Raw genomic sequence first — 12,185 nt, 5'->3', positions numbered from 1 at the left:
TACTTCAGATTTGAGCTTCTAGGAGCATGAGCAAGTTGAAAGTTACTGTGCAGTTGTCAGCAATAATAAATCCAACTTTTTGAGCTCTGAAAAAGAAAGCTAATTAAATGCTTTGATTATGTATGTATTATAAAATATGAAGAAGCTTGAGATGTGTTCTGTAAGGATTTTTAATTGTTTTAGATCTATTGATCTAGACATACTCCTTTATCATCTATAAAATTGAATATCCAGAGTGACGGAGTGGAGACTGCTTCAGTTCCAACAGAGATAAACTTACTCCTCAAGATCCAGGCTCCCTGATCGAACTCCATTGTGGGGAATGTGGATTAGCCCCAAAATCTAAATCAAATTTCAAATGTTTATACTACCATCAAAAAGAAAAGAACACTTAACAGATAAACTGAAGATTCTTCCAGAAGTAGGCAAGTTTTTTCCGAGAATTTTTCAACAGGCAAAAAGAAAGAAATGCTACTTGTTTTTGTCTGTTTTCCTCCCCTCCCCTGCAAAAAATATATATTTATTTTTATTTTGTATTTACTTATTTTTTTGGCAACCCTAGGACTTGAACTCTGGGCCTGGGTGCTGTCCCTAAGCTTTTATGCTCAAGGCTAGCACTCTACCACTTGAACCAAGCTCTACTTACCACTTGGCTAATTGAAGATAAGAATCTCCTGGTCTTGCCTGCCTGGGTTGCCTTGGACCCATGATCCTCAGATCTCAGCCTTTTGAGTAGCTAGGATTATATACAGGTGTGAACTACTAGTTGCTAAACTAATACATTTATATTTTGTTAGTATTTATTGTATTTATGACTTTATTTTCTACTGGACTATCTTAATATCTGGTAGATTGTGTGTTTATGTGTGTGTATGTATATATCTATATATATATATACATATATATCTATGTATACATATATACAAATATATGTATATACATATAGCTATAACTATATAGATTTATAGATACATAGATGTATCTTGTTTAGCGTGATCTTTCTGTGCTTGCTGTTTTAAGTGCTTTTTACTTAAATATTCAATTTGAACAAGATATTTTATTCTCACATTTACTTATTCTCTTGGAAATTACTCATATCAAAGTCATTAACATTTTAGACATTTAAATATACAGTCAATCACCACAACCATGTACTCTGCATCTGGGAATGTCGACCATGGAATGAATACACATGTATGTTACATTCACCAATAATTTACCAAGCCATAGTGTTCTAGCCCTTTGCTGATATGCATTTTTACAAATATTTGTGAGGTTTTATATTGAGCGCAGTTAAAAGAATACATTTTTGTCTGTAGTTTCTTTAAGTAGGTGTACATAGGGGATTCCGTTTACCAAGTCAGTTTGTAAGTACAATGTCCCTGGATCAATATCACCCTTTCCATCATTGTCCTCCAACTTTCTCAACCCCACCTATACCCTCTGTTTCTGTGGTCCCAGTTTCCCATGTGTATATTGAATTTAATAACTGTATTTGTCCACCTTTCATCTTTCCGTTTGTCTGCCACTTCTCCCTGTGACCACTCAACATGTTGACAAAACACATTCCAGCTTCCTGGTAGTCATGTTGTTAAGCTAAAAGAATGAATTTCTTTGGCTCAAGAAAATAACCAGTTTTTGATCACTTAGCACATGCTATAGAGTACCAGGCTCTGGAAACAAGGACAAATGGACATTCCTGTCCTCAGGCAACTTTCAGCATAATGATGTTCCATTTAGTGACAGTCTCTTGTCTTCAACCCTGATAATATTCCTCCATAAAATGGCATATGCTTATATCTTCTTTTTTAGGACTCTTGGCCTGAGACCAATCACTTCTTTATGTCCTTGCTTAGTGATTGTAGTAAATTTTGATGTTCTTTTAGGGTTAAGAAAGTATATGTCGACAATCTTGTAAAGATGACAGATATATCTTTTAGAGCATAATATATCTCTGAATGATGAGATATTAATTTGTTCATTGGTCACTACAGTGTAGGGCAGTCATAAATGAATAAAGAACAGGTTGAGCTCCGCACATTTAAAGAGACCTTGAGGTAAAAGAAGAACCTTTAAATCTAACAAGAATGGTCCTTAGAATAATTTAAGAGGCAGGATGGGTGTATCATATCCTTGAAAACTCTTTGACTGGCAACTTTATATACTAGATTATATTTAACTTTCCCTTACTCAGCTGTTTGTCAGAGTCCAAGAATTGTTTTATTTCTGAATTAAGAAGTCTGAAGTCCCATCGTGTCTGCTTTTACGTACTTTTGCCTTTGTACGACATTGGAGGAGACCATGTCATTTCAAAAATGTGGTTTTGTTAGCTGCCTGCAGTCACTGGTGCCACCGAGTTGGCCTTCTTGCGACTTTCTGTTTATGCTTTCGCATTTTCCAGGTGGTAAAACTATCTGTTACACAGAAGGAAAAGAACTTACAAATTTACTTTATTAGGTCCTAAAAAGAAAAACCAAGGTACAAATGTAAACAGGCATGGTGCTTTCTACCACTTTCACATAGGAAAAATGAGGCTATAAAGGAATTTTATTGACAACTGACCAAGGTTTTCATAAAATACAATGTGTTATCATTAGTTCAATAGTACTATTAGTTGTTCCATGTAGGTAAATTTATGTGGTCTACTTAAAGATCTTCAAAGTTTTTTAAAATGTTTTCATTTAAAAATTTTACTATGAATATAATTTATTCTATTTTTACCAAAGTCCTTATGTTAGTCTTGAATATCATCATATCAGTGTTGTTTACATACTACTACTATAGTATAATCTATACTTTACTTAGGGTAAAAGATTATCATAATCAGACCATGATAGCAATATTGTATCATCATTTCTTAAATATCCTGTAACATGCAATTAAAAGGATAATGATAATGATTTTAAGAACAGGGCAATAATTCACACATAACATGTCTAGTGATAGTTCATCTTTACTTTCATTGCTCTTGATCTTTTTCATGAGGCTGAAGTTTTACTAATTTTTACTTTTTCTGTTTCTTTACTAAATAGGGCTGTGAGCTCATTTCAACTCCTGATCAAGACCACACTGACTTCACCAAATGCCTTAAAGTGCTCCAAAGTAAGATAGAAGAAAAAGACCTTCAGGTAAGAAGTGCACTGGTGCAGTGGCTAATGGCTCTATTGCTAAATTGTCAACGATCCTGTTTAAAGTTTTTACTTACCTGCCATGGTTATTCACTTGTATGATGTGTTTTTTGTATTTCTGTCAGGTTTGTTGTTGTTCTATATACCAAACCTGTACTTAGCTGGAAAGATATTAATGTGTGCACAATATACAAAGGTCACAGATAGAAATACCTTACAGTAACAGGTAGGTGATCTAGACTGTATGTAAAGTAGTTCATACTGAGAACTTACTGTTGTCCCAACCTGGCAGCTGTCCATGTCTACTGAAATAGTGCAATGCTGAGCTAAATGCATTTTTGTAATATATGTGTGTAAATATTATATGTGCAAAACAAATAATGCCTTGGTTTTGCCTATGGGCTATAACTGCAGATTCCTCTGGAAATCAATAAAATATCAACTTTTATTCATTTATTTTGGGCCATGTGGTCTACTGCCTTGCATTTGTGTACTCTTTAGGGTGTTCAGTAATGATTTCCATCCATCATCCAAATACTTAATGAAATTAGTTAGCACACAAGAGCACATTTTAACTGTATGTTTTGATCCCTGTGATGGTACATAGAATTTTTTAGGTCTTTGTTTGAAGAAGATCTATAAAATTAAAACTGACACAATGATGATAATTAACTGCCCCCTCCCCCCCAGCAAAAGCAGTAAGTTAATCTGAAAGGTACAATCAATTGTGTAATTTTAACTCCAAAATTCTAGGACAATACCCTGTGAATTGAAATACTTTTAATAGTTACCCAAACAGAATTCAGTCATTCATTTCAACAGCTCTGCCTTCAAGCAGAGCTGTCAACTCTCCGTTCTGTTTCCTGGGTGTATCTCAGCTCTGTGTGATAGTCTCTGTCCTATTCTGCTTTCCCTGTCTGGGTCCTGCCGCTTCAGCAGGCAATTACCACACATTTAAGGTGTGGAGACTGAAGATAGCATATCACTTCCCCCTGAACTCAGACTTTCCTCCATTATGCCTTGCCTGCACTTGGCAAAGGAGGATGAGTGTATCCTAATAGTTTTCACTCCAGTGAGGGGTGGCATCAACCCACCGAGCTCATAGATTAGCTAATACAGAGTTGGCAGGATGGTATAGGCCTGGGAGAGATAGCTCTAACAAAAATTTACTCCCTAGCAATAAAGTTTACCAGAGATTTACTCTAGCATGTGTTTTCTAGGTTGAGATAGTAAATCCTTTCCTCTGTTGAAGAAAAACCTTATTAACTCTCATAATTGGCAAGCAGCTCAATGTGCAAACTCAACAGAAGTAATTGAGGGAACATTTCTCATCTCTGTTGTAGCTTTGCTGAAGCAGACCAAATGTATCATGCGATTTTCCTGCAATATATTTCTGTAATTTAATATTTATTTAATAAGAACTGAAAATAGCCAATTGAGAGTTATCCACTTTATCTCTGTAGAGCTGATTTTGAGTTTTCTTAGAAAAAGAATTGTAAATCTTCACAACTCTGTTTCAGTTTTCCTATCTTTTCCATTAGAAGTAAGGAATACTTTTGAGTGAGCCTCATTTACCGTGTCTAATTGAAAGTGGCCATAATAAATTGTTCAGTCATTGAACCTCTGAACAAATAATCATAAAGCTCAGGAAGACCCTTGTCTAGATAGAGCCCCAGGTTATCTGAGGAAGGTATGATCTAGAAGAAAAGAAAAGGAAAGAAAGCCTGACAGGGACATGAGAGGAAGTCCTGAGTACAGGGGCAGTGGGAAGAAACTGAAACGGCCTTGTACTCCAGCTGTGCTTAGTCACAGCGGAGCCTGAGCAGAGGTGAGAGGACTGGGCTCCAGGGTTGTCAGGGAAGAGGGTGGACTGGGTGGCATTGTGTGCCTGAGGTGGTCACTGCTGGGCGCTGGCAGCTCACTACCCACTGTAGCTTCTCAGGAAGCTCTTGTTTGGAAGCAATGTGGAGCACTGGCCATGAGGTAAGGAGGCATCTCTGGAATGCTCTGAGCCCGGTGAGTCCTGTAACCTGTCTTGTACCAATTGCTTTCCTTCCTCTGAAAACCTGCTGCACGTCCTCTTCTGCCCTGCCTTGAGGTGTTTCCTCACATTTCTCCACTCTGCCGGAAGCTCTGTTTGCCCATCTCTGTGCCCAGATGATGCATGTCAGGGTTGGCTTGACTTCCTTAACGATGGCTTAGGTCAGACGCCGCTGCTCGGCATGCACCTGCCACCCTTTGTATTTCCTCTAGAGCACTCTGTACACTTTTAATCATTCCGTTAGTTATTTCTAATTGTGACTCGAAGCCTTTTATCCCGGCTCTAGTGGACAGCCTGTGAAGCTGGGGTCAGATATGCTCATTGGAGACTTAATGGAAGTCGTTTGCAAAAAGAGGTGCTCTGTGAACGTTTGGCACATATTGCATTCCATGGGAACACACAGGAGAACAGAACTTGATACAGTCAGGAGAGAGGCTCAGCAGGAAAGCGGCGGCGTAATAAACGTTTAGGCATAAGATGGTGAAAGGGAGAAGAGAATTTCAGAAATGCTGCCCAGTGCAGAGAGGACCAGAAGCACTTGGCAAAGGCTGCAAAACTTCGCCTCCATCCTTTCAGTATCCCAAGTGGCCCTGGAATTAAGCTGGCAAGAGGCAGAGCGATAGGAGAAAGAATACACATTTTCTTTTTCTTTATTCTTTTTGTCTGTTGTGGGGTTTGAACTCTGGGCTTGAGGGCTGTCCCTCAGTTCTTCAGCTCAGGGCGAGTGCTCTACCACTTGAGCTACAGTGCCACTTCCAGTTTTCTAGTGGTTTATTGGAGATAAGAATCTCACGGACTTTCCTGCCCAGGCTGCCTTTGAACCACGATCCTCAGATCTCAGCCTCCTGAGTAGCTAGGATTACAGGTGTGAGCCACCGGCGCATACACATTTTCTTAATACAAATTTCACAGGGTACAGGAGCCATGCAAAGAAATAAGTCCCAAAATAAAACTTAAAGCTAGTTATTGACATGCCGGATGGAACAAAGAATATTAAATTGTGAAGAAGCAACTAAATTAGAAGGGCAGGCTTAAAAGACAAGACCAAATTTTGTGTGTGTGTGTGTGTGTGTGTGTGTGTGTGTGTGTGTGTGTGTGTGTGTGTGTGTGTGTGTGTGTATGTGGCACATGCACACATGCCAGCATCAGTCCTAGGGCTTGAACTCAAGGCCTCATGCTCTTGTGTGACTTTTTCTCACTCAAAGTTTGAGTGGGCTACCTGCTTGCCGATCCTCAGATCTCTGCCCTACTCAGGTCTGGGTGCCTCTACAGGTATGAGACATCAAACCAGAGCTATTTAAACAGCTCGGTACAGAATTCTTCGGGTTTTGATCTCTCCACCTGAGGATAAGGCTGTTGCCTCTTCCACATGAGAATTTGGTCTCCTGTTTCAAGAAAAATAAGATCTTTTGTTATCTGCTAGTTGTAAATTCTTTTAACTTAAATATTCAATATGCTAGATTGGCATAATTTGACCTACCAACTCCAGTAAGCTGATACCAGTAAGCTGAAGCAGTTTACTATGGAGACTAAGGTGATTCGTGGTGTTTTTTTTAAAGAAGTAGAGTTAGAGAAACTGAAGGCTACATTGCTCAGTTCATTCTCATTGAGACAGAAAAAGTGGTTAAGGTACCCTTCTTTCTCACGTGGTTCCATTTTCTGTAGTTTAGTTATTCATGGTCACCATGCTCTGAAAATATGAAATGAGAATATTGCAGAAATAGTCCATTTCTAAGTTTTAAATTTTACACTTTTCTGAGGAACATGAGTACATGTCCTTTCCACTTTCTCCTGGTGTGGAGTCTTACCTTGGGTTCATGTTTCCATGTTGGGTATGTTACCTTCAGGGTTGAGTTCCTGGTTTGCTTATCAGCTGGGGGACACTACGTGGTGTGGCTCCTGTCCAGGTTACTTGGTACGGAAGCCTAATGCTGCGCAGTGTCTACTCCATCAATTCACTCCTCTTCTTATCTCAGAGGTATTGGTTCTCTTCCAGCATCCGGAGAAGAAAAGTGTTAGTCTGACAGGAGATACTTTGAGAGACTCCATCTCATAACTTTCGTTGTATTAATCCCTTACTGTGATATTAATCTCTTAATGTGCCTAATTTTTAAATTAAAATTTTTCATAGTTCTATATGAATAAGAGAGACATGAGCAGTTGTGCAGTTTGGGGCATCCCCTGGGGATCTTGAAAGCTATCCCTGCGGGTGACTGTGAGTGATGACTGTATATTAAATCTGAGGAAATGTAGTTTCTCTCACCTTCCATCTGATTTTACATTAACCTAGAAGGATAGCATTGTATTTGATTTTGAGAAATAGCATGAAAAAATAAGATTAGAAAGGAAAATAATACAGTATTCCTACTATAGATCCTCCTACCTCATATGAAATCATGAAGATATTAAAAAATTTCTTTCCTAAAAAATATGTAAACAGTATTAAATTATCTTTTATGCTTCTCTTTCTCTAACAAGACCTATCAAATTACCATGCATTTCTGGTTTTCTCCTTATTATGAATGTCTGATCAAATTATACTCATAAAAATCTTACTACGGGATAAAATTTTAATTATAATAAAAATCAATAAAATACTCAGTCCGCAGTATGCTAGGAGATATATTATGCAATATGTTAGAACTTTGTAGAATTTGGACTCAGTTTTCTTCTTTGCCTAGAGGAGTTTAATATCTAGAACATGAAATTAAAGTTTGCCAAATTACCTCTTTTAAACCTTACTGTCCTCAACTTGTATCCTGCTTGATTCGTGATACTTGTTGATGATACTCATGTGAATTATAAGCCACAAGGTTCACTGGAAACATGAAAAGCTGTTTCTCCAATCTCCTAAATATCTAACACCCGTTGTCTTTAGAATAACAGAGGTGATTCTCGGTCCAGTGCCTTAAGAGTCTCTGAGGAGTGAATTTTATAGAATCAGTTACTTTCATTGATGGTTTTTTAAACAGAGACTTTATCTTAGACAAAATTGGGCAGAAAAATTTTCCTTAATTTTTGGAGATTGATGTAAACCTATACCAACTTCTTTAGCTTAAAACTCCTTATGGGCCTGGGTTGTCTCCAGTACTGCAAATAAGTGTGTGTGTGTGTGTGTGTGTGTGTGTGTGTGTGTGTGTGTGTGTGTGTGTTTAGCAAATCTCTTTTTTTTTCAGAAAAACAGTTTACTTGAGAAATCTATTCTGGGTTTCAAATGTGCTGTTACTGTAGATCTAGTGTGATCGTTTAAGGCAAACCACCAATGCCTTTTATGGGACTCTCACCAGTAACATGCCCTCAAAAGGTTTACATTGTGAGTCTCTGTTGCCATGTTCAGGTGAATGTGTTACATAAAGCTACATTGTGGCTAGAGATTTGATGGTGTTACACAGTGAAGACCATCCTGATGCTTTCTACCTTCCCTTCTTCTCAAGTTCCAAATTTCAAAATGTGATAGGACTTAGTCAACAGAACCCGTCCACCATCCAAGTGCCCATGGCTACACCTGTAGTCCTTGCTACTCAGGGGACTGAGATCTGGAGAAATGCAGTTCAAGACTAGCCTTGTCAGAAGTTCGGTAGACTCCATCTCCAAAATAACTAGCACAAAGCAGGGCTGGAGGCATGTTTCAAATGGTAGTGTGACAGCTTCGCAATTACATGACCTTGAGTTCAAATCCAGTACTGTCGGAAACAAACAAACTAAACCTTTTCCATGATGTGTTCTTATCAGAATGGGCTTGAGAAGTACTAACAGCTTACTTCTGTATTCTCTTCTTGGCCTTTCCAAGAAGAGAATTTCCATCCCCAATTGCTCCCCAGTGCTTCCCTTGTTGATACGGTGTTTTATTTCATCTACCTTCTGTTCTCTGCTTTGTTTTCTTCTACTTTTGCCACTGTTTCTGTGTCATTAAATCCCTAATTTATACCGCTAATCCTAAACTCCAAAGCCATATTTCTACCCACTAAGTGGAAGGCCAGAGGAACTTTATTTCAGTGTCTAAAACAAAATTCATCATCTTGTTCACAGAATCTCATTTCTTTCTCTGTATTTCCTATCTAACTCCGTGGCACTACCATCCATCCACCTGGCAGAAACCTAGCGGTGGTCTTATGTTTTACTCGGCCATCCCCTCAGCAATCAGTCACAGGTCCTTGAATTCCAGACTTACCTCTCTTGAGCCTGCATTGTTCTTTGTGGTCTGTGCAGTTCCCCTGCTACTGTGTTAATCCAGATATTTGTCATTTCTTACCTAGGTTGTTTCATAAGTTTCTGTTTGCTCCTATAAGCCCAACCTCTATATTTTAATACATATACATATTCATGTGTATGTGTATATGAATGCCACATATGCAATTTGAGTGTACATATGTGTATATATATTACATATATACTAATAGCTTACATATGCTATATCTCAAATTTTTTATTGTTCCCCATTGTTATGTATTCAGTACATATTCATTCAATGAATAAATGGATTTACAGTAAAATCAGTGCAAACTCTGGAATGCATTGCAGCTAACTTCAGCTAGCACATAACACTCTGTTTGACTCTTCTTGATGTCATTTAATTCTCCTGAAACCTGTCACTAAACTCTCTAGCTTCCTCATTTCTGCTAATTGTGATAATGAATACACGTGTTACAACAAGTAAAAGTCCTACTTTAAACTACCCTGAAGTGTTCGTCTCTGGAACATTATAATTAGAGATTAGGTGTTCAAGGGCTTGGGGTAGAGCTGCACGGTGGTAAAAAGATATTGAAGGTTGTTTTTAAGTTTAATTCTTTTGACCTGTAAGATGAGAATACTAGTCTAACAACAGATTGTTAGCACTTACCCTATGCAAAGAACAGTTTAAGAATTTTGGCAATAGTTGTGGTGGATAGAACATGTAATGTGTGTTCCTTAACTCTTGTGAACTTTTCCAGTGATAGATTTTGCTGAGTGAGGATGGATTAGAATATGTTTTTAAAAATAACATAAACTATTTTGTTACCGTTTATTGACCAGGTTCTTGGACTCTCATTGTAGAATTGCTTCTTCGGGACACATCTTAACTGTATAAGAGTTCTCTTAATATCAGACGTTGAATGAAGCAAGGACTCCTTACATGTCTGTTTGAGAGAGTGCTTAGGCTCTTCCCTGCAATCCAGTGAATGTGAAGGTTCTGTGTTGATTAACACATCCAACAGAAATGTGAGTTGCACAACATAGCCATCTTCCACATTTTGGTTCTTGGGGAGAGAAAAAGTGAAACATTTTTCACCTTCTTTAATCCCAATAGACACATCTTGTATCTACATATTACACAGGGTTAAACAGCTACTCTTCTTTAGCCATCTAAACATAATGTCCCTCTAAGACATACTAGAAAGCTACTAGAGATCTTCAGTTTGACAAACTTCTTTGGAGTAGCCAGTCTTCTGAAGTCTATATGATGTGTTTCTGTGACTGAGTCAGGTAGCTTCTAGCCAAATAGATGGAAAAACATATGGGGTAACTGTTGAACAATTCACATTATCATAAATGCTGTAGCTTGCCTTCAGAATAGATCCTGCTTTGGTTTTGATTACTCATCACTGTTTATATGTAACCATTCTCTGTTCCACACTTAGAGTTTTCATTAAAATGGAACATTTTACACATACACACAACACACACACACACAACACACACACACAGAGTGAAACTGAACTCACACTGATGTGATCAACCCTTCTATCACCACTCTTTCAAGCAGTACGGCTCCCACATTTTTTCCATCAGTTTCTGCCTCTGTCTTTCAATCCTTCAGGATCAGTTTTCCCTGTAGCAGTAGTCACAATCTGACCTATTAGACATTTGGGAAATTTGTTTTCCTTTCTCTTTACTTAGAACTCAAGTTTTACAGACAGGGAATTGTGCATGCTTGTTCTTAGTTATGTCCTCAGTACCTAGAGCAAACCAGGCACATGTGGACATTCCTTAAAAATGTATTAAATGAATGATTTGTATAAATTTGGAAAGATTAACTTGTTTTTAGCAAACTCTTATTATCAAATATTAGTAAGCCTTCTTATCTAACTTAGTGTAACAAGATTCTTTCCATTACACAAGATTCTGTCCCACTGCAACTGAAAATATTTATTTTGGCAGCCCATGAACATATCAACTGCTAGATGTGTTCATATATTATATCACCTTACATAATATGCTTATCTGCTAGTTTTATCGACTAGTTTTATCATCCATGACTTTGGTAGGATGTAGGTTGTTATGTGATTAAAATTTGTAGACCTCATAGAGTACCTTTGTGTTTAATAGAAACTCAAAGGAATTACTTATTTAGGTTTCTTTATAATCAATCGTGTCACTTAAGACAAAACTAGAAACTACAGATGATGATGTCTGTAAAAGACTGCATGGTCATGCATGGTGACTTGCATCTATAATCAATCTCCACTACTCAGCAGGATGAGATCTAGAGAACTACAATTCCAAGCTCACCCCAACAAGAAGATCACAAGCCCCCATTTCAACCAATGAGGTTGGTGGGGTCGTACATGCCTGTCATCCCTGCAAACAAGAAAAGTAAGCAGTGTCGCAGTATCAGCTCCAGAGCCTGTGCTGCAGCCCTGACCAGTGTAGGAAACTTCTCAATAAAGTTGCTTCTTTATTTAAAAAAAGAAAGAAAGAAAGAAAGAAAGGAATGAGAGAAAGAAAGAAAGAAAGAAAAAGGGAAAGAAAGAAAGAAAAGTAAGCAGGCAGATCATGATTCACATCAATCTGTGCCAACTAAAGCACAATGGGCTATGGATATGGATAAGCTTGTCTGGCTCCTCATTTAACCCTAGTAACTACTTTGAAATGGACTAACAGACCTTGCCAAAAAATAGCCAGGTGTGAAAAAATAGCTTGAAAGAAATGTGTACCTAAAAGGAAAAAATTTAGAGAATTCTGCATATTTCATACTTACCATCAGCCACCAGTCCAGAAATAAAGATCTAAACACTTACACTTCAAAATCCAACTGA

General features: G+C 37.8%; 1 protein-coding gene across 1 annotated transcript in view; it reads left to right on the top strand.

Annotated features, from left to right (window-relative positions):
* Nucleotides 1–12,185, top strand: part of Tpk1 (thiamin pyrophosphokinase 1) — a 237,946-nt gene that overhangs the window by 126,708 nt on the left and 99,053 nt on the right. The window contains exon 6 of the mRNA XM_042677185.1: nucleotides 3,033–3,128. Within this exon, the coding sequence (XP_042533119.1) occupies nucleotides 3,033–3,128 (96 nt within the window). The remainder of the gene's footprint in view (nucleotides 1–3,032; nucleotides 3,129–12,185) is intronic.

This window comes from Dipodomys spectabilis, unplaced genomic scaffold, assembly GCF_019054845.1.
Source record: "Dipodomys spectabilis isolate Male_0828 unplaced genomic scaffold, ASM1905484v1 ptg000034l, whole genome shotgun sequence".
Lineage (NCBI taxonomy): Eukaryota > Metazoa > Chordata > Mammalia > Rodentia > Heteromyidae > Dipodomys > Dipodomys spectabilis.
The sequence above is the reverse complement of the archived record's forward strand: the minus strand, read 5'-3'. Positions and strand labels throughout refer to the sequence as shown.